Source organism: Telopea speciosissima, chromosome 9 (assembly GCF_018873765.1).
Source record: "Telopea speciosissima isolate NSW1024214 ecotype Mountain lineage chromosome 9, Tspe_v1, whole genome shotgun sequence".
Taxonomy (NCBI): Eukaryota; Viridiplantae; Streptophyta; class Magnoliopsida; order Proteales; family Proteaceae; genus Telopea; species Telopea speciosissima.
In genome coordinates, this window is record NC_057924.1 from 5,132,649 (window position 1) to 5,153,691 (window position 21,043).

At 46.6% G+C, this 21,043-nt stretch overlaps 2 protein-coding genes across 5 annotated transcripts in view; one reads left to right on the plus strand and one right to left on the minus strand.

The window, feature by feature from the left end:
• Positions 1-21,043, plus strand: part of LOC122639723 (aspartic proteinase) — an 83,048-nt gene that overhangs the window by 53,047 nt on the left and 8,958 nt on the right. The window lies entirely within an intron of this gene.
• LOC122639726 (probable histone H2B.3) lies at positions 11,707-12,148 on the minus strand. Its single transcript, XM_043832658.1, has one exon. It carries the CDS (start codon positions 12,125-12,127, stop codon positions 11,708-11,710), a length of 420 nt encoding a protein of 139 aa, XP_043688593.1. The 5' UTR covers positions 12,128-12,148; the 3' UTR covers position 11,707.

Sequence of the window (21,043 nt, forward strand, 5' to 3'; positions counted from 1 at the left end):
TGTCAATTGGAGACTTGGGCTAACCTATTCATAATTTTTGGGTCCCATCTGAATTTTCTACCCTGCAAAATAATTTCATTAACCAAAAGAGATCCCTAGAAAACCTCTTCTCATTATTTATTTGAGGGAGAACAAATCATGAAAGACAGTAGACCCTTGCGTCCAGACACACAGGGACACGAAATGACCGCCCCACCCCCTTGAAAGGTGGATATCCCACCCTTGTTGATGCATTTGCATACACTCCCATTGTCCCCGCACGCTACCTTTGATAGAACCTCTCCCTTTAATACGATATAACTATATTTTGTGACCTGACTCTTGCATAATGATTAGGTTCTGAATTATTACATTAATTGAAAGAGTCGTGTTTTTAACTCTTGTACTACTCTAAATTTTCATTTAACCAAAAAATTATTCTTGCCAATAAATTTATACAAGTTGCAGTATCAGCGCATCTGTGGAAGGTGGGCCGAGGCATAAAATTTTTACAGTGGACTGGGCTTAGCCAGAGCCCAATGTGCTTAACCATGGGTAGGGCCTTGCCCGATCCCGCTAGCTTACATAGTTGGATCAGGATCGTCTCCAAGGAGCCCAGCACCCAGGGTGCTGTCAAGGAACATCCAGCAGTTGAGTTGTGCCGCACACATCTTGACACACGCCTAGGGATGTGTGCGGTACAACCCAACAGCTGGCAGCACCTTGGGCGTGCTAGACTCCCTGGAGACGCGCTAAACTCTCCTTACAAGTAAGCATATATATATATATATATATTCAAGTCTGAAATCAGTGCTATGCTTGGATTTTCAATTTTTTTGTATATAAAAAATAAAAAGCACAGTTATTAATGTAACAAAGACAAAATTTGAGTCATCCAATTTTATATTTATTTAATTTAAACCGAATATTCCCACTTAGAGTTAAGAGAGTGCACAATGATGTTTAGAATACTGGAACACATGATTGAATTAGACTCTATAATTTGACATGTGGCTAATTTAAGCCACGTCCTACGTCCTATCTAAACAACGGTCGGAATGAACATATATCATCCATCCACATGACAAAATATGCCAGACCATTTTGACGATAAAACCTACTTAACAGCCTACCATAAACCATATCGATATTCCCCCCCCCCCCCCCCCCCCCCTCCCACCACATAAGAATGGACAACTCAAAAATCCAACTTTTGTTTGTATTCTTTTGGGTTTAATTTTAATCGTCCAACATTATGTGTGTTAATTGGCCCAAACCCGCCAAATTTTATGGAATGGGCTGGGTTTTTTGTTAAGTTGAGAAGTTCCAGCCAGTGGCAAGGTTGGGCCAAGCCAGACCTGGCTTATTTTGTCGGGCTGAACCCTACCCAACTCATATCTATATATTATGGGTTTTTTACAATTACCATCCCAAAATCTTTACTATCTACTATTATCCCCCAAAAACTTTCAAACAACTGTACCCTCTTATGCATATTAACCACGTCCGTTAACGTACATTTCGTAACGGTGGGGTTAGTCATGACAGTGTGCTATTATCATGAATTTTTTAGGACCAAAATACCCTTTTGGGGTGGTAATTGTAAAAAAAAAAAAAGAAAAAAAAAAAAGCCCCCTCCTCCTCCTACTTCTTCTTCCTCCTCTGCAACCCCAAACCTGATTATATTCCCTTGGGAGATAACCAGCTTCTTCCCTCGTCTTCTTCTTCTTCTTTTCCACTTTACTTTTAATTTATTTTGCCGAACTCCAGCCATGACTAACCAGCAGCAGCATCATACCATCCCCTGTTGTTTTCTTTCTCTAGTTCTTCCCTATTGCAAGCTCCATTTCTTCTTTCCCTTTCCCATCAATCCCTGAAACCCCTCTTTCTTCCATTTCGTTTTTATTTTTTTGATTCTCCTTTCAATCACCTGAAATCCATTCATCACAACCCACTTCCTCTTCAAAAAACCATCTTCCAAAACCCATCTGAAACCACCGTTCCTACCCCATTTGTAAACTTCTTCTTCGGAATAACCTATTTCCTTATTCCTCTTCTATTTCTTTTCTTCTTTTCCCCAACCGAAACCACCGTTCCTATTGCGAGCTCCATTTCCTCTTTCCATTTCCCATCAAACCCTGAAACCCCTCTTTCTTCCATTTCGTTTTTATTTTTTTGATTCTCCTTTCAATCACCTGAAACCCATTCACCACAACCCACTTCCTCTTCAAAAAACCATCTTCCAAAACCCATCTGTAACCACCGTTCCTACCCCATTTGTAAACTTCTTCTTCGGAATAACCTATTTCCTTATTCCTCTTCTATTTCTTTTCTTCTTTTCCCCCACCGAAATCCCAGCTCCCATCGTCTATAACCGAATCCTAGTCTTGGTTCATCACGCTCGATTGTGATTTTTGGTGAAGGATTCTACAGATGCTCCATCTTCGATCACACCTTGCACAGTCAGAAAAATCAATGTTGGTGTTGCTGCAGATTACGTTGGAGAACTTGTATCTGGATTTATTTTTATTTTATTATTCTTTTCGTTTATTCTTCATGTAATGGTTTGTAATTAAATCCCCCATCCCCTTTGTTCTTGATCAGTCGCCGGTAGCTTTTCTCCCATTGCTGGCTTTGCAGGTTGATCATCTGTGTTGTGTTGCAGGTGGTGCTGGTGTTGTTGGTGGGAGTAATAATTATGTTAGTGGTACTCATGTTAGGTTTCATTCTCTAGAATTCTCTTCAGTTCCTCCTCGCGGCGTGGTTTCATTCCATCCAAGGTTTTTGATTTTGGTTGGATGGCAGTCACATTTTGGGGTTGCTTGTAGAGGAGGAAGAAGAAGAAGGAGAGGAGAAGGACGGTGATGGGTTTTTTTATTTTTTTTACAATTACCACCCTAGAAGGGTATTTTGGTCTTAAAAAATTTGTGACAAAGGCATACTATCACGACTAACCCCCACCGTTATGGAAATGTAACGGTGGGGGTCAGTTAGTGGTTAGTATGCATCAACGGGGGGTAACAGTTGTTTGAAAATTTTTGGGGGGATAATAGTAGATAGTAAAAATTTTGAGATGATAATTATAAAAAACCCATATATTATTTAGGATAAATTACATGTCACCCCCTGATTTTCAAGCGACATTCAAATCATTCTAGGTTTTTGAAAATACTCAAATCATTCCTTGATATTTTAAAAATCCAAGGGATGATTTGAGTTTTATTTAAAAATCAGGGGGTGACATGTAATTTACCCTATTATATAAGGGCAAGAAAATGCTAACTGGTCATGCAAGCCCCAACTATGATTTTATATTTCATTGGAGGCTGAATAGTCCTTCAATGCACAATGAAATAAAGGGGCATCAATCGAATCCTTATCCCCTCCAATTCCTCCAATGCCTCACATGAGGGTGGAAATGACCACCTTAACCCTTGCCCATGGTGAGGTCCACTCCCCCTATTAGAGGAATTGGAGGTGATCATTATTCGCATGCATCAAGAATGCCATTCATTACTCAACTCCAATAAGAAATTTTCCAGCCACCACCAATCTGATGCAACATTCTGGACTGGGAACGATAAATCAGACAAGTGTCGGGAGTAAAGGAATAAGGGTAACTCCCCCAATACCAATTTCCTTCATCAACGGAGGACGATTTTAGAGGATTCTGATATCGACTATGAAAATGTAAGATTACCGAGACTCGAAGAGACAGGGCCGTGATGTGTCATAAAATCCCCCAACCAACCAAAAGCTACCACGAAACGCACTGAACCGAACGGGCCGAGGCCGAGACCGAGCACTAAAGCCGAGGCCGAGCATCAAGCCGAGGCCGAGGCCGAGAACTAAAGCCGAGGCCGAGCACTGAAGCCGAGGCCGAGGCCGAGCACTGAAGCCGAGGCCGAGGCCGAGAACTAAAGCCGAGGCCGAGCACTGAAGCTGAGGCCGAGAACTGAAGCCGAGGCCGAGGCCGAGAACTAAAGCCGAGGCCGAGCACTGAAGCTGAGGCCGAGGCCAAGAACTGAAGCCGAGGCCGAGGCCGAGGCCGAGCACTGAAGCCGAGGCCGAGGCCGAGAACTGAAGCCGAGGCCGAGCACTGAAGCCGAGGCCGAGGCCAAGAACCGGCCGAGGCCGAGGCCGAGGCCGAGCACCGGGCCGGCCGAGGCCGAGGCCGAGCTCCGCACAAGCCAGGCCGAGGCCGAGAATCGGCCGAGGCCGAGGCCGAGCATCAAGCTGACGAGGCCGAGCATTGAAGCCGAGGCCGAGACCGAGCACTAAAGCCGAGGCCGAGCACTGAAGTCGAGGCCGAGGCCTAGCTCGCACAAGTCAGCCAGGGCCGAGGCCGAGAACTGAAGCCGAGGCCGAGGCCGAGCATTGAAGCTGAGGCCGAGACCGAGCACTAAAGTCGAGGCCGAGCACTGAAGTCGAGGCCGAGGCCTAGCTCGCACAAGTCGCCGGGCCGAGGCCGAGCACTCAAGCCGAGGCCGAGACCGAGCACTAAAGCCGAGGCCGAGCACCAAGCCGAGGCCGAGGCCGAGCATTGAAGCCGAGGCCGAGACCGAGCACTAAAGCCGAGACCGAGCACCGGCCGAAGCCGAGGCCGAGCTCACACAAGTCAACCGGCCGAGGCCGAGCTCACACAAGTCACCATAAACTCCCGACCGAGCATACACAGGACATCCTAGGCCGAGCCGATCCGAGACCGACCTCTCAAAGCCGACTCCTCCAGCCGACCTCCTAGGCCGACCTCCGAGGCCGAGCCCTCCTCCACGGAGGCTACCATAGCGCCCACCGGGATCGCGGCCACGCAAGACATCCCGAGAATCACGGGATAAGGATCGAGCCACGATCCCGGCAGAATATGAAATCACAATTTACATGGACTCTTACCTTAATAAGAGTCCGACCCCGAAAATAGCTCTCCACTCCGCTCTACGCGAGAGAGCCTTCCAAAGAAGGACTCTACCATACTAGGACTCTCCCAACCGCCTCATCTCATCCTCACTCTATAAATACCTGGTATGGAGCACCATTCATCATCTTGCTTTTACTACAGCAGTGTCGCGTTGAAGACCTGACTTGAGCATCGGAGAGTCCTAGGCCGAGCCACACCGCCCTCTCGCGCTCATTGCTTGGTTTTTGCAGGTTCATCCACGGCGAACCAAGCACCGGAGGTTTTCACACGCAATGATTTGGCGCCGCCGTCGTGGGAACGACATCGCAAGTCATCGTCGTTTCCGCCAATTCCCTGAACAATAATAATGGTGCATACGAGGTCGGGCAACATGGCTCTACTTCCCGCATGCGAGGAGCCGCAACCCGCAGCCGACGAGACGATCATCGCCCCGAAGCCTCTCGGCGGGATAAAGAAGACCCCCTAGGGCGGGTGGTGCGCAGCCCATCACGGGCACCATTCCCCCTCCAGAGCGGGAATGGGGGTGGTGCACTAACCACGGCCGCGGCTAGCCGGGCAGGGCCGAGCCAAGTTTGGACGGGAATGTCCTACCGCACCGCCACCCTTGCCGGAGAGTTTGGACCCGAAGCCCCGCAAATAATCGACGTGTCATGGATTTGCACTGCAGATGCTCCACACCAACGAGATGCTGCGCGCCTTCATGAACCGGATGGCCCGAGGCGGGCGATGGGCTAGCCCGGCCGCGTTCCCTCCGCTTCGCCCGCGCTGAAAGAAACTTGCACAAAATGGTGGCCGGCGTAGGGGCCGAGCCGAGTCGGGCTGCGTCCTCACACCCGTCTCATCGGAAGACTCCACCTCCGCGCCCAAGAGAGGCGCTCGACGGGGTGAACAAGAACATCGCCAAAGCCCGCGAACAGGCGGTGAAATTGAACCACTGACTCTAGCAAGGAGGTCGGTATTTTCCGGACGGATCGGAGAGGACGAACCGCCGAGGATATTCCGAGAACAAAGGAAAGACCCGGTTGAAAGGCGTGCGCCGAGACACGGAGAAGGATCGCGTCATACTCCCCGGCGTCGAGCTCACCTCCCGAGAAGAACAACAGGGGAGCCCCGAGGGTCCAACTTCCAAGAAGAAAAAGAACAAGGAAGGATGGTGAGGACCGAGCGACTGTAATGGCCGACTACAATGGGACGACCGACCCTATCAACCCCGGCCGAGGAGCCGGTTGGCCGAGCACCAAACCAAGCCGGAGAAGCGGCTACGAGATTTGGCCGAGCAAGTGGAGGGGTTAAAGAAACAAGCGACCCGGATGCCTACTCTTTGGTCGGCGTCACCCTTATCCTCCCGAGATCATGACCGCGCCGCTACCACACGGTTTCAAACCTCCCCATTCGACCGGTATGACGGGACGATCGACCCGGCGCATCACATCAACTACTTTAATGCGATGATGACCATGTACGGGGAACCGAGATCGCTTTCTTGCCGAGCCTTCCCTCGCATCCCTCAAGGGCGCGGCGACCTCATGGTTTTCCCCGGTTGCCGCCGATTCCATAAAAGCTTCGCTCAACTCGCCGAGCCTTTGTCACGCGCTTCCAGAGTAGTATGAAACATAAGAAGACCACGGTCAACCTCCTCGGCGTGAAGCAAAGGCCCGACGAGTCGATCCGAGCATTCGTCTCCCGCTTCAACAAGGAATCCTTAGATATCAAGGATTTGGATGAGGCCACGGCCCATACGGCTATGAGCAACGGATTGGCCGACATGGACCTTATCAAGGACTTGGCCCGTAGTTCGACAAGAAACTGGCCGAGCTCTTGGAGAGGTGCAACGAGTTCGCGAATATGGCCGAGGTCCTCCAAGCCCGGAAGGGCAACGAAGGTCGCATCGAGCGAGAAAAGGCCGACAACAGACGACCAAAGAGAAGACAAAAGGCCAAGGACGGATCGCCGAGCCGACGGTCGGATCGAGCTCGAGCCCCGACTACACGCCATTGAATGCATCTCGCAAGGAGATCCGATGCAAATACAAGATGGGGGTACATCCGTCGACCCCACCGATGCAAGCGGGTCATCTCGGAATCCCAACAAATATTGCCAATTCCACAAGGACATCGGTCACGACATCGAAGATTGTTATCACAAAAGAGAAATCGAAGAGCGATAAAAGCGGGCCACTTGAAGCGATATGTCAAAGGAGGCCGAGAAGATCGTGGAGGTCGGCGGCCCGATGACCGAGATCAAAGAAGAGCCGAGCCTAGGGCCAACAAAGCGAGTTGAAAGAGATGATGACAAGGTCCGAGCCGAGAATAAGGAGGACGGATCGGGCCGAGCAATGACAAGGAGCCCCCATATACACTATCCTCGGAGGGCCGGGCAAGAAAGTACTCGAAAGGCTAAGGCAACGCCGCTTCGTCGGAGTAGCCGAGATGCCCGCCAAGAAACTCAAGCCGGCGGTGACGATCTCCTTCACGGAAGCCGACCTCGAAGGTATAAGTTTACCTCATGACGATGCTTTAGTGGTGCGGTAGAAATTGCGAACAGACCGTACACGGTATTGGTCGATACCGCGCATCCGTGGACCTTATGTCACCGGAAGCGCATCGACAATTTGGCTTCGGCGACGAGGCGCTCAAGCCCGAAGGCACCTCGCTTCACGGGTTCTCGGGAGCGCCGCGACCATCAAGGGCTCGATCGATCTACTAGTCACAATTGGGCAAGCTCCATGCCAGGCGACGATCCAAGTCAAATTCATGGTGGTACGGTCGGTAGTGGCTTTCAACGCCATACTCGGCCGTCCTTCATTGACCGCCCTCCAAGCCATCATCTCCCGACTCACTTGAAGATGAAGTTCCCACCGAGAACGGTGTCGGCGAGGTCCGAGGCGACCAAAAGAAGGCACGAGAGTGCTACGCTACTTTCGTCCAAGCAAAACAAGGGAAATGTTCGAGGAATGGCCATGTGCGTCGAGCATCTCCCGGAAGATCAGCGGGATGAGCTTATCGAGAGAAGAGGACGACCCGTGGAAGACCCGACCCCACTTCATCTCGGCCGCATCCCACCAAGCAACAAGGAAAATTAGCACCAAATTGGGAAGGCCCGCACATAGTCTCCAAGCAAATTCGCCTGGAACGTATCGCTATGCAGACTCGGGGCAAGAAGGTGCCGAGACCGTGGAACTCGGAAAATTTGAAGAAGTTTTTTCAATAATTGAGCACGCCGTGTATTCGGCTTCGGCCCGACATTTGATTCAATAAAGTCTTTCTCCACCACTTAACGTATTTGCAAGCTCCCAAGTTAAAGTCGTAAGACCGGTCCTCATAGACCTGGCCGACCTCAAAGACCGACCCTCATATGTCGGGCCAAGTCGTAAGACCGGTCCTCATAGACTGGCCGACCTCAAAGGCCGACCCTCATAGGTCGACAAAGAAAGTCGTAAGACCGGTCCTCATAGACCAGCCGACCTCAAAGACCGACACTCAAAGGATGGACGACAACCAAGTCATCGACAACCAAGTCGTAAGACCGGTCCTCATCATAGACCGGCCGACCTCAAAGATCGACCCTCATAGGCCGGCAACCAAGTCGTAAGACCGGTCCTCATAGACTGGCCGACCTCAAAGACCGACCCTCATAGGTCGGCAACCAAGTCGTAAGACCGGTCCTCATAGACTGGCCGACCTCAAAGACCGACCCTCATAGGTCGGCAACCAAGTTGTAAGACCGGCCCTCATAGACTGGCCGACCTCAAAGACCGACCCTCATAGGTCGGCAACCAAGTCATAAGACCAGCCCATAAAGACGGCCGACGTCCGAACCAACAAGAGCAAACTCTCCCCATGGCCGAGTGAACAACGTCTAAAACTAAACTAAGGCATTACGCTCGGCTATGGAGGAAGCTCGCCACAACATCAAAGGGAACAACATACACAAGGAAAATAAGGCTAAAATTGCCGAGCTAAAACAGCTTGGACAAATTTTGAGAAATGAAATTTTCATTGATTAAAGAGCCGATTCGCTCGGCACGATACATGAAGATGCGCTCGGCCCCATACATACCGAAAAAAAAAAAAAAAAAGAGAGAAGAAGAGGAAGAGTTCAAGGTGATTCAACGATCCAAATCAAAAGACGGTTCAAAATCCCGAGCATCATCATTACGTCGAGTATCTGGGCATGATACACCCCAACCGATAGCAGATACATAACGTCAAATCGCTAAAGGAAAGCGCTCGGACTTAGCCTCGTAACGTAACCATTAAGCGGACCGAAGATGACACTCATCAAGGACGAGCCGAGCCTTGATGAGTGGGGGCCTGTGATGTGTCATAAAATCCCCCAACCAACCAAAAGCTACCACGTAAACGCATCGGAATCGAATCCGGCCGAGGCCGAGACCGAGCACTAAAGCCGAGGCCGAGCATCAAGCCGAGGCCGAGGCCGAGAACTAAAGCCGAGGCCGAGCATCAAGCCGAGGCCGAGGCCGAGAATCAAGCCGAGGCCGAGGCCGAGAACTAAAGCCGAGGCCGAGCACTGAAGCCGAGGCCGAGGAAGAACTGAAGGCCGAGGCCGAGGCCGAGAACTAAAGCCGAGGCCGAGCATCAAGCCGAGGCCGAGGCCAAGAATCAAGCCGAGGCCGAGGCCGAGGCCGAGCATCAAGCCGAGGCCGAGGCCGAGAACCGGCCGAGGCCGAGCATCAAGCCGAGGCCGAGGCCAAGAATCGGCCGAGGCCGAGGCCGAGGCCGAGCACCGGCCGAAGCCGGCCGAGGCCGAGGCCGAGCTCGCACAAGCCGCCCGGGCCGAGGCCGAGAATCAAGCCGAGGCCGAGGCCGAGCATCAAGCCGAGGCCGAGGCCGAGCATTGAAGCCGAGGCCGAGACCGAGCACTAAAGCCGAGGCCGAGCATCAAGTCGAGGCCGAGGCCTAGCTCGCACAAGTCGCCCAGGGCCGAGGCCGAGAATCAAGCCGAGGCCGAGGCCGAGCATCAAGCCGAGGCCGAGGCCGAGCATTGAAGCCGAGGCCGAGACCGAGCACTAAAGTCGAGGCCGAGCATCAAGTCGAGGCCGAGGCCTAGCTCGCACAAGTCGCCGGCCGAGGCCGAGCACAAGCCGAGGCCGAGACCGAGCACTAAAGCCGAGGCCGAGCATCAAGCCGAGGCCGAGGCCGAGCATTGAAGCCGAGGCCGAGACCGAGCACTAAAGCCGAGACCGAGCACTCAAGCCGGCCGAGGCCGAGCTCACACAAGTCAACCGGGCCGAGGCCGAGCTCACACAAGTCGCCCATAAACTCCGACCGAGCATACGGACATCCTAGGCCGAGCCGATCGCCTGAGACCGACCCCAAAGCCGACCTCCCAGCCGACCTCCTAGGCCGACCTCCGAGGCCGAGCCCTCCTCCACGTAGGCTACCATAGCGCCCCACCGGGATCGCGGGCCACGCCAAGACATCCCGAGAATCACGGGATAAGGATCGAGCCACGATCCCGGCAGAATATGAAATCACAATTTACATGGACTCTTACCTTAATAAGAGTCCGACCAAAATAGCTCTCCACTCCGCTCACGCGAGAGAGCCTTCCAAAAGAAGGACTCCTACCATACTAGGACTCTCCCAACCGCCCATCTCATCCTCACTCTATAAATACCTGTGTATGGAGCACCATTCATCATCTTGCTTTTACTACGCAGCGATTCTGTCGCGTTGAAGACCCGACTTGAGCATCGGAGAGTCCTAGGCCGGAGCCACACCGGCCCTCTCGCGCCATTGCTTGGTTTTTGCAGTTCATCCACGGGGCAACCAAGCACCGGAGGTTTTCACACGCAACAGGCCGGATGAGAAGGGCAGGGAATAGGGAAGATCTGCCAAAGGAAATCTGAACACGAAGCAGCGCTGATGATTCTAGGCCAATCAATAGGGTTGGAGCTTGCAATTGCATTTTATGAGTCGATTGCAAGTTAGGTTGAACTTTGGCGAGTTCTACAAGACATCATTGTAAATTAAAGTTCAAATTTAACTAAGTACAACCACAACCTGGGACAAATATAACATTCACCGTGTAGAGGGAGGCAGCGGGACAGTGCAGCTATCGTTGGTGCTAGCTGTAGGTGGTGGGGAGGTTGTCTGCAGGCGAGATGGTGGAACTAGTCTGTCGGGGTGATGGGAGGGCAGGGGGCAGCTGTGGGTTGCAGAGTGCGGGGATGGGGGAGCTGGAGACGGAGAAGAATGGGAGAGGAAGAATAAAAGGGAGAATGGAGAAAGAGGGGTAAATTCCAAAAAATGCCTATACCTTAAAAAGTTTCAGTAGAGTGAGGTGGGCAAATAAGTCCGGTTGGTTACAAACAGATTAACCCATCAGGCAATTCGAATCTCAATTTTTGCAAAAATGTTTGGATTGGACATATCAATAATCTAAAGAGCTCAACTCCAAGAGCTCAGTGTTCTCACTAAGCTACCCTTTCTTCGAAGACCTCTTAAAAGGCCTTGACCCAGCTTATTTAAAATTTGCAAACTCAGTTCAATTGCTACCAAAGGAAAGAAGTAAATAAAGCAGGAAAACTCGCTGATGAGAGAAAGTTAGAGTTGGTAAAAGATAGACATTAAAAATGGCAAATCCAACACATTAGAAAGAGAAGGAGTTGTAAAATACTCTCTACATTCAAGAGGATAATGAAGATTTACAGTAAACCAAGAAGTCGATCCCCAGAACATTAGAAACAGAATCAAAATCTAACTAGAAGTTAGATCGAAACCTCAAAACCAGTGGCTAATTATGATTACATATATCGATCTAGAATTAGTAAAAGCAACCAAACATCTAAGAACTGGTGAATTTAGTGACGGCTTTGGTACCCTCAGAGACAGCGTGCTTAGCCAATTCTCCAGGAAGAACGAGGCGAACAGCTGTCTGGATCTCGCGAGAGGTGATGGTGGGTTTCTTGTTGTAGCGAGCAAGCTTGGAAGACTCCTGTGCGAGCTTCTCGAAGATATCGTTGATGAAGCTGTTCATGATGCCCATGGCCTTGCTGGAGATGCCGATGTCAGGGTGGACCTGCTTCAGCACCTTGAAGATGTAGATCTTGTAGGTCTCGGTTCCCTTCTTGTTTTTCTTCTTCTTCTTGTCTGCCGTGGCCGACCCTTCCTTCGGCGGTCTCTTCTCAGCCTTTGGCTTCTTCTCGGCCGGAGCTTTCTGTGCTGGCTTCTTCTCTGCTGGTTTTTTCTCAGCCTTGGGCGCCATTGCGGACTAGAGAGAGAGAGAAAGGGAGCAGAGTGCAAAGATTTGAGCGGGAACAGGAGGGAAAGCGGTCGATTGAAATTCGGTGAATGAATTCAAAATAAGTGGTTTAGGGTATAAATAGGAAGACTTCTGAATTCCTATTATTGGAGTTCACGCGGATCGCTGACTTGGCAACGTTATTTGCTTGTAGTTTTGTACTGCTACTACATTTGCGTTTGTGGTAATTATGAGGGAATTATGAGGGAACGATGGGTTTACTTGTCAGTAGTCAGTACACAGGGTTATTGAGTTATTCTTTAGAGGTTGAAAGCTCTAGAGGTTTGGCTTGAGCAAGAGATCATTCTGCGGTCGTGTAGTCCTTGCACCAGCATAGGGCGCATAAGAACAAGCGCAGAGACATCAACATGGATGGATTTTGAGATAATTACAAGATTAGATTAAATTAAGTTTTTATTACAAAAGTAACCACTTAATAGTTGGATTACAAAAATACACAATATTGGATTTGGGTTTATAAAACCATCGAAAAGAGTGATTCTCCCTCAATCATGTATGTTTTTTGACCGTTTTACTCTTCCAGCTCCCCCTCATCAATCACCATGTTTGCCCCTACAACCCCTCTAACCACCCTTGCTACCACATCCCACTTCTTACTACCCCAGATTATTATCCTCTTCAATTCCTAAAGCTTGGAAATGCGGCAGTGCTAGGTGGAGATGCCGACACATGGCAGCTCGGACATCCAAGCACTACCATGTGTCCGAGCTGCCACATGTCAGCATCTCCACCTAGCACTGCCGCACTGCTGAGCTTTAAGGAATTGGAAAAGATAATTTTCCCTACTACCCCCCTCACAATCTGTCGCAATTGTTGTCTTTAAGGTACCATTCTCGTCATCACTCTGAGTTTGCTCGCAGTCATTGCCACAACATCATATGGGTCCCCTATTGCCCCACCTTCTCCATGACGTCTTCTTCGGCCGTCTCCTTCCTCCCGCCCCAGGGGACCCCACCGCCACTTTCTCTTCCTCTTCTTGTTCTTCCTGCAACACCATCCACCCCCAATCCTTGCTAGAACATAATCCACCCCACTCCCTCTTCTTCTTCTTCCTCATCAGCACCTATCACTTGGCGCAACCTATTCACATTTCTTCACTCTACTAACCACAAACACACAACTGCCCATCACCCCATCTCCTCACACCTACTATTGTTAGATCTATCAAGGGTTTTTTCAAACTTGAATCCATCCCCATACAGTAATCTAGAACACAATTGAATCAAAAGAGCAGGGAAGTAAGGAGTACCTTGCACCACGTTTGTTGATGTAGAAGAGATAAGAATCTACCCACGAACATCAGCAATCCATCAGATGATGTTTGTAAAACAACCACGATGGGGATCTTCTACAGTCTCTTAGACTCTCCCATAGAGTTCCCTTTCTTGTGGAGAAAAGAGAATAGTGACTGCAGGGGCCCCTCATCATTAGTATTTATAATACTCCCCAAAACCCTAACCCACTTCCACAATGGGCCAAGCCGGTCCGGTCCATCTCAATAAATAGTAGCAAGCCACGTTAGTCCTTGTATTTCTTGATCTCTATCAACGATCGACCCGATAATTAATTCAGGTCACTCGTCGCAATTTGAAAAATTCCTAACAATCTTCCACTTAGGCTAGATTAATTATAAGGTCATCATTATCAGATGTGGCCATAGATTCTCAATACAACAATAATGCTACTAAACATTGATCCAGTTAGTAAATATATCGATGTTGAGCAACAGTAGAAAATACACCTCAATATACGGCATATCATTTTCTGTCAGCTACAAACAAAGATTTACTTACATGTCGTGCACGTAGAAAATACACCTCAACATGAACTGCATTGAGATAATTTTGTATAAGGAATGTCGTACATGTCTGTGATCACATAAATATCGCCATCATTCCTTGTAGGTCCTCGAACGTATTATGAGCATTATACGACTCATGGATTACCTTTGAATATCGTCATATTCGTTGGTAATCGAACGACTTGGTTTATCACCAATCTAACATCCATGGTTAGAAATAGCTAAACGACTTGGCTCGTCGTCAATCGAACATCCTTAGACCAAAATGACCTTCAACATATCAATCATATGCATGCATGCAAATGCTATTCATCACATCAAGTAGAAGCATTATAATCGAAACGAAACATATATCTTTAAGTTCTCCCACTCAACAGGCATATCAATCAAAATAAAAAGAACTCCCAATCCACAAACAGATCAATCATGTAAAGAAGTACTCCCACTAATCAAGAGAATCGAATCAACCGAATCAACCGAATCAACCAAGTTTGAAAGTAAAAATTCAAACCACAAATTCTACACCAAGTAATTAAAACTATCAAACTACTCGAACTGATTACTTCTTTTGTTCTTAGTCAAGTTATCATTCTCAAGATTCTTTCTTTCTTGTGCATAATTAGATATCAATTCCTTCAATGACATAATTGTAGTTTGTTAAGTGCATCAATTTCTTTATTATGTTCTTCATGATTTTTAATTCGCTCAGTCATTCATTATTTTATTTCAGTGTTTAGCCTCATCATTCCATATTATTGATATACTTTCAATCCATGCCAACGAAGTAGCTTCCGTCAAATGACTCAAGGCCGATTATACCACATAGGTTACAAATTGATATTAACATAATCTTTCATCATTACAATTCTTATTGATGGATTATTTCGTTCATGGTTCATTATGCACGTTGGTTAACCGTCAGTTACCATAATTATTCACTTATTATTTCATCTACCATAATAAGTTATCATTTGTCAACAATAAAACTTTTTCATCAACATATAGAAACAAACTATCACAATATTAAAGGTTTCTATACCGCACAAATCAACATGTTATTTGACCATCGCGTGTCCATGCATCATACAAACATGTATCAACATATCATCATAAAATCAGTGGTTCTATACATTTATCATCAACAACACACCAGATACATGTATGCATACAATCAAGATGATAAATATCAATCAACAATACTTCTTCATAATATTACATGTTTACCCTTTCGGGTCAAAATGCACATGTCTTTATCTTACCGTAAGTACCGTGAGATAGCAACAATTTTCAGAAATCTCCCTCCGCCTTTGGGTGATAGAGAAACCCCTAGGTTATGCACCTTGTAAGTACCGGGGTCCTCAGGACGAGGGTTCCTCAGCCTCTTGGCGACAAGGATTATCTTCGATGAATAACCGCGTATCGTTCCGATATATCATCATGGGGATTGGGATCATGCTTTATAAAGAAATGGAATCGCCATCTAGGATTAGGGCCTAGGACCCAATGGGTGTAGCCCCATCCAGGGTTAGCGGAAAGGGCTACGTGATTCCAAATGGTCTGGTCAGAGATTCTGGGTAAGTAGTCAGGTTACGAGGGTGGAAAGGTGTTAGGCACCCACCTCGCCCGGATAAATCGATCTTTCTACTAGATGCTGATTTTTTAATATTCTCCCTTAATAATATATCATATACTAACATGTAAGGCTAAGTTATGATGCACTAATCATGACAAAGAAGAAAAAGTCATTTACTATGTACACTAAAATGAGTTGCTTTAATTGTCTACATTATGCCAAGAATAATGAGAGCGAAAGAGACAGATACCTGTCTAGAAATACAAGAAATAAATGAAAGCGCATCGAGGGCAAAATATGTGATGTCCCATGGCTCAGGTGGAGACGGACGATTGGCTTGTCTCTCTCTTGTCAGACAGAATGAGGCTATACGAGATGAGTTTTATCACTCAGACTTCAGGCAGAGTAACGGCTATATAAGAGATTCTCGTTATCTATATACAGACAGAATAACGGCTGTGAAGGGGGATTTTTGTTATCCGTATACTGACGGGATAACAATACCTAAGAGCATAATCGCTCTATGTTTGGATAGGTAATCGAAGGATCTACCCACGTCGAAGAAATCCACTCACTCACATACTCATGAGGGAAAGATGGGGGAAAAGAGGGTGAAAAGGGGGCAAAACAAGCCCTGGAGGGTCTCCTTACCCGAGAAAAGCTTTTAAAAATAAGGGAGGGGGACCCTCACCCTAGCGAGATAAGTCCTCCACGGCGCCGTGGGGACTTTTTCACTGCGCCGTGTGTGATGTCACAGGCTGATGTCACACCTCTTCATGGCGCGATAGAAATCAAGTACCCGTCCCTATGGTGCCGTGGAAGGAGCCCATGGCGCCGTGGTGGGGAGGGTGAGTACCTCCTTCAACGTTTAGTAAAAGGGTTTGATAAGTCATTTTAGGGATATTAGGGTGATTTGGTTCAGATGTAGGGACAAGAGTCCTTCTTGAGAGAGATATCGATGTTTTCCCGTGTCCTGTTGTCATCATCGCTGGGGGGGTGACAAAATTCAGCGTACCTAAATTTCATAATGATTTATCGCACTGCAAATACCGTGAGATGTCGATGACTTTCAAAAATTTTCCTCCACCTTGGGCGATAAGAAAACCCCTAGGCCATGCATTCCAAATTCTTTGAGTACACTATCTTTGGATAGACACACTACCTTTCCATGAAAAGATCAGTAGTTTTCGAAATCCCAACACCTTTGGGCAACTGGAACCCTTAGACCACTATCCCTTCCAATCCATGTGCATATCACCTCGTCAGTCTTTGGCAATATCGCATTTGGGCTAATGTCACCTATATATTCCGCTACCTTGACAGAACCATAAAAGGATTCAATGGGCCACTTTGGTAGATCACCATTTTACCCTCTCATAATTCTTTAACCTGATATGCAGTGATATATGTGAAAGTAAACACATTGATCGTCCATAATGTGTTGTGATATGCACATTCAAGTGACAATGGTCAACTCAAAATAGTCCAAATATGCTCAAAGTAGCATCATCGTCCAAAATAGGTCTTTGAAAGTATTAAACGTCCCAAAATCAAGTACCAGTAGGTAGGTCTTGAAATTACGAACGAAACAAGACCAACTGGAGCCCAATCAGATGCTCTACTCACCCATACGCCACTCAAAGGTGACACAATCGTCATTAACAGGTCCTATAAATTCAACAAAAATATTCAAACAGGATACCCAAACGTCGGCCTTGAAAAATACAAGTAAAATGGGGCATCCCAGGACAGAATCCAATCAAAACGGCATTCCAAAACAGAAAAAATAGCTTCTGGAACAATAAAACGTTCTAGAACAGTTCTGAAAAACAAACAGTTGATTCTGTTCCCAAAACAATTGAAAAACACAAAAACTGCCAAAACAATAGTTTTTGTTTATCCAAGATATACCGTATTGCATATCAAAACAAAGAGCACGAAAAACAGACACACTAGAACAAATCGCGTCTCAAAATTCATCCAAACGAACCCACACGGTCCATTTAAAGGTTTCTCGGTCATTTTCCTCCCTTTTTTTTTTTAAGTCGAACCAAACTCGGTTCAAACCAATCCAAAACGAAAAGAGCGAACCAAAATTGGACCGACCTGGTTCGCTTGAACCGGACTGCCGGTCTACCTGGTCACCGGGTTGAAAAATGAGTCAAAACTCGGGTCTAGGGTCTCGGGTCGGGTCAACGTTGGCCTGGTCAGGAATCTTTGACTGGGCCTCGATTGACTGGGTCAAACTTGACCCGCAAGCAACCACTGACGTCAGGCCTATGACGTCAGATGATGTCATAATCGTTATAGATTTTTTTTTTTTTGAAATAATCGTCGTTGGTGTGTAGATCTCACTCGCGGCTTCGGTCGGCGGTGACGATCCACCCACCAAAATTCTCGTCTCTCCGAGCCCTTCGCACCCATATAAAATATTTGATTTTCGTCGGTGGAAAAATCCGACAGCGGCCAAAATGTTTGGTTTTGCCAAAAATCCCTATTTTCGCCATAAAAAATCTCGATTCATGTTCTTAAACTGACAATCAATCGATCCTAGGTCTGTATGGTCAGCTCTGATACCACTTGTTAGATCGATCAAGGGTTTTGTCAAACCTGAATCCATCCCCATACAGTGATCTAGAACACGATTGAATCAAAAGCGCAGTGAAGTAAGGAGTACCTTGCACCACGTTTGTTGATGTAGAAGAGATAAGAATCTACCCACGAACTACAGCAATCCGTCAGATGATGTTTGCAAAACAACCGCAATGGGGATCTTCTACAGTCTCCTAGACTCTCCCACAGAGTTCCCTTTCTTGTGGAGAAAAGAGAAAAGAGAATAGTGATTGCAGGGACCCCTCATCATTAGTATTTATAATACTCCCCAAAACCCTAACCCACTTCCACAATGAGCCATGCTGGTCCGGTCCATCTTAATAAATAGTAGCAAGCCACGTTAACCCTTGTATTTCTTGATCTCTATCAATGATCGACCCGATAATTATTTAAGCCCACTCGTCGCAATTTGGAAAATTCCTAACAGCTATTTCAACCTCGCCATCCTTACCAACTCCACCCTCTCCATTGCTACTTCTCTCACCACTGTCTTGTGCTCTACTAACCATCCTGCTCTCATTTAAAAAAAAAAACAAAACTTGTCTATCTCTAGTTTTGCCCACCTTTTATAGTAGGGATGGGATGGGTTGGGTTAGGGAAGGGGTAGTTGTAAGGGAGGGTTTCAACGGTGGTGGGGTGGGTTTTCAGGAGAGGGTAGGGGGTTAGGAGCGGAACAAAGGTAATTAAGGAAGGGGGTGGGGACAACGGAGGGGTTGGGTTGTAGGGTGGGATGGGGGGGCAGAACAGAAGGGTGGTCGTGGGGACAAGGGAGGGTGTGTGGGTGGGGTGGAGCAGAAAGAAGGAAAGGGGAGAGGTTTGGGGTGGAACAGAGGAAAGGGGTTGGTGTAGATTCATCCACTTCTCCTCCATTTCTACAATTAGCAACAAGAACAACACATTTGTGTTGCTGGCAATAGCCTGGCAACGGCCAGGAGGGGTTGAGCGAGGGTACCGTGGGCCATGGATGATATCGATTGGTTAGTAGAGATGATACTGATTTGTTGAATAATTGATTCCCACCTGTTAACCATCCATTATCACCATTGTTCTTGCATACATACACAACACCGTAGAACAATGTTTGAGTTAAAATAATACCGCAAGCGTACGGGTCAATCGTAGCTACGGGTCGAACACAAGGAGATATACGCCACTCTATTTAACTAACTTTAAAGTAATGCAAAGTGAACTAAATTAAAGTGTTAAATTAAACTAATTAAACTAATGAAAATTAATGTGTCCTAACTCATAAACATCTAACTTATCAAACTAACTCAAATTGAAAGGAATAAAAATGCAGTCACACATAATAATCGCATAAAAAGGAATAAGGGAATAAAAGTGCATCCACAAACCACAACCATATAAAAAAAATAAAAGAAATAGAGGGAGAAGAAGAAGAAGAAGATAGAGAGGGAGAATGAAATTGAGAGTTTAGAGAATGCAAATCTAGATGTGCTTGAACCGGATTAATTGAAGAAGCTTGAATGAATACTGCATGAACTTACCATGGCCTCCTCTTCTAAATCTCCAAGTCTTGTCATCAACATAGAGCTTAGACTAGGAAGCTTAAAACTCGAAACTATTACAATCAAATTGAAGACATTAAAGCATAAACTAATCCTATTACAACCATTAACTAATCTTATGAAAGCAAAATTAAGAACTTGAAAGAACTAATTTATGAAATCAAACTAAGAACTAAAGCCAAAAATAGGAAAAGAAAAGAAAATTTCACTAAGTGAATGAATTAAAAACTGAATTAAAAATAAATTAAAACTAACTAAAAAAACTGAACTAGAACTAACTTCTTACAACCCTGGAGGGCAAGGGGTATTTATAGGGGAAGAGAGGGGAAGAGAGAAGAGGGAAGTGTAGGAGAAATATTCCTAAGAAAGATAATATTCTCTTCTCCTTCCCTTTTACAATGCCTTGAATTCCAAGAAAAAAAGAAAAAATGGAAAGAGGGAGAGAAGAGAATATTAGTTACATAGATTTTCTATTTCTAGAAAAGTAAGTTCCTAATTTTAACTTGTGCTTACTTTTCTTTGTAGATATCTTCTCCAAGCAATAAAATCAAAGCATCTTTGATTTTCAATCTTCCATAGATGAGAAAATATAAATCTATCCTATGTAGAATTTCAGAAGTGCCCTTGAGAAGTTGGAGGAGAGAGAGAATAAGGGTGATGACTAGGATTCCTTCAAGAATAAATAAAAAACCCATTCTGTCCTTCAAAAAACGTGGAGCATGGGGTGCTTATATAGGCCTCACCATTGTGTTCCTTGCGAAAAATCACCTAAAATAGACCCAAATTTCGTCCAATTTGGAGTTCGGGAGCCCAAGATATCTCAAGTTGAAGTTGGACTGTCCAGAGCCCTCCAAATGGAATCTTTCGGGTACAGAAAATATAACTTCTGGTTATTGCGTTAAGACCCCTAGAATCCAAACTTTCGCTTCACTTTATCCCCGGTCGACTGTTAATAATTACAAATAAACCCTTGCAAACCATTTTTGCGCTTCATTACAAAAACGGCCGTAACTTCTTCGTTTTAACTCGGAATCAAGTGCCGTTTGAACCGTTATGAAGCTGACTCGATGGGCTACGCATCCAAGCCATTAACACCTCTAAACAGCTTAAAAACATTTCCTTAGCATCATCTCCTTCATTTCACAAGAATTCACCTAAACCCCGAAAAGCACAAGAAAGCACCGAATAACTCGTCCAATGTGATAAAATATATGTTTTATCTCCTAAGATTTCACACATAAATGTGCTTATCAAACAACTCACCATAAACCACCCCAAATCTTCTCAATTTGTCCATAACTGCAGCCACATCCCACTCACGTTTGATATGATAGGGCTCATCC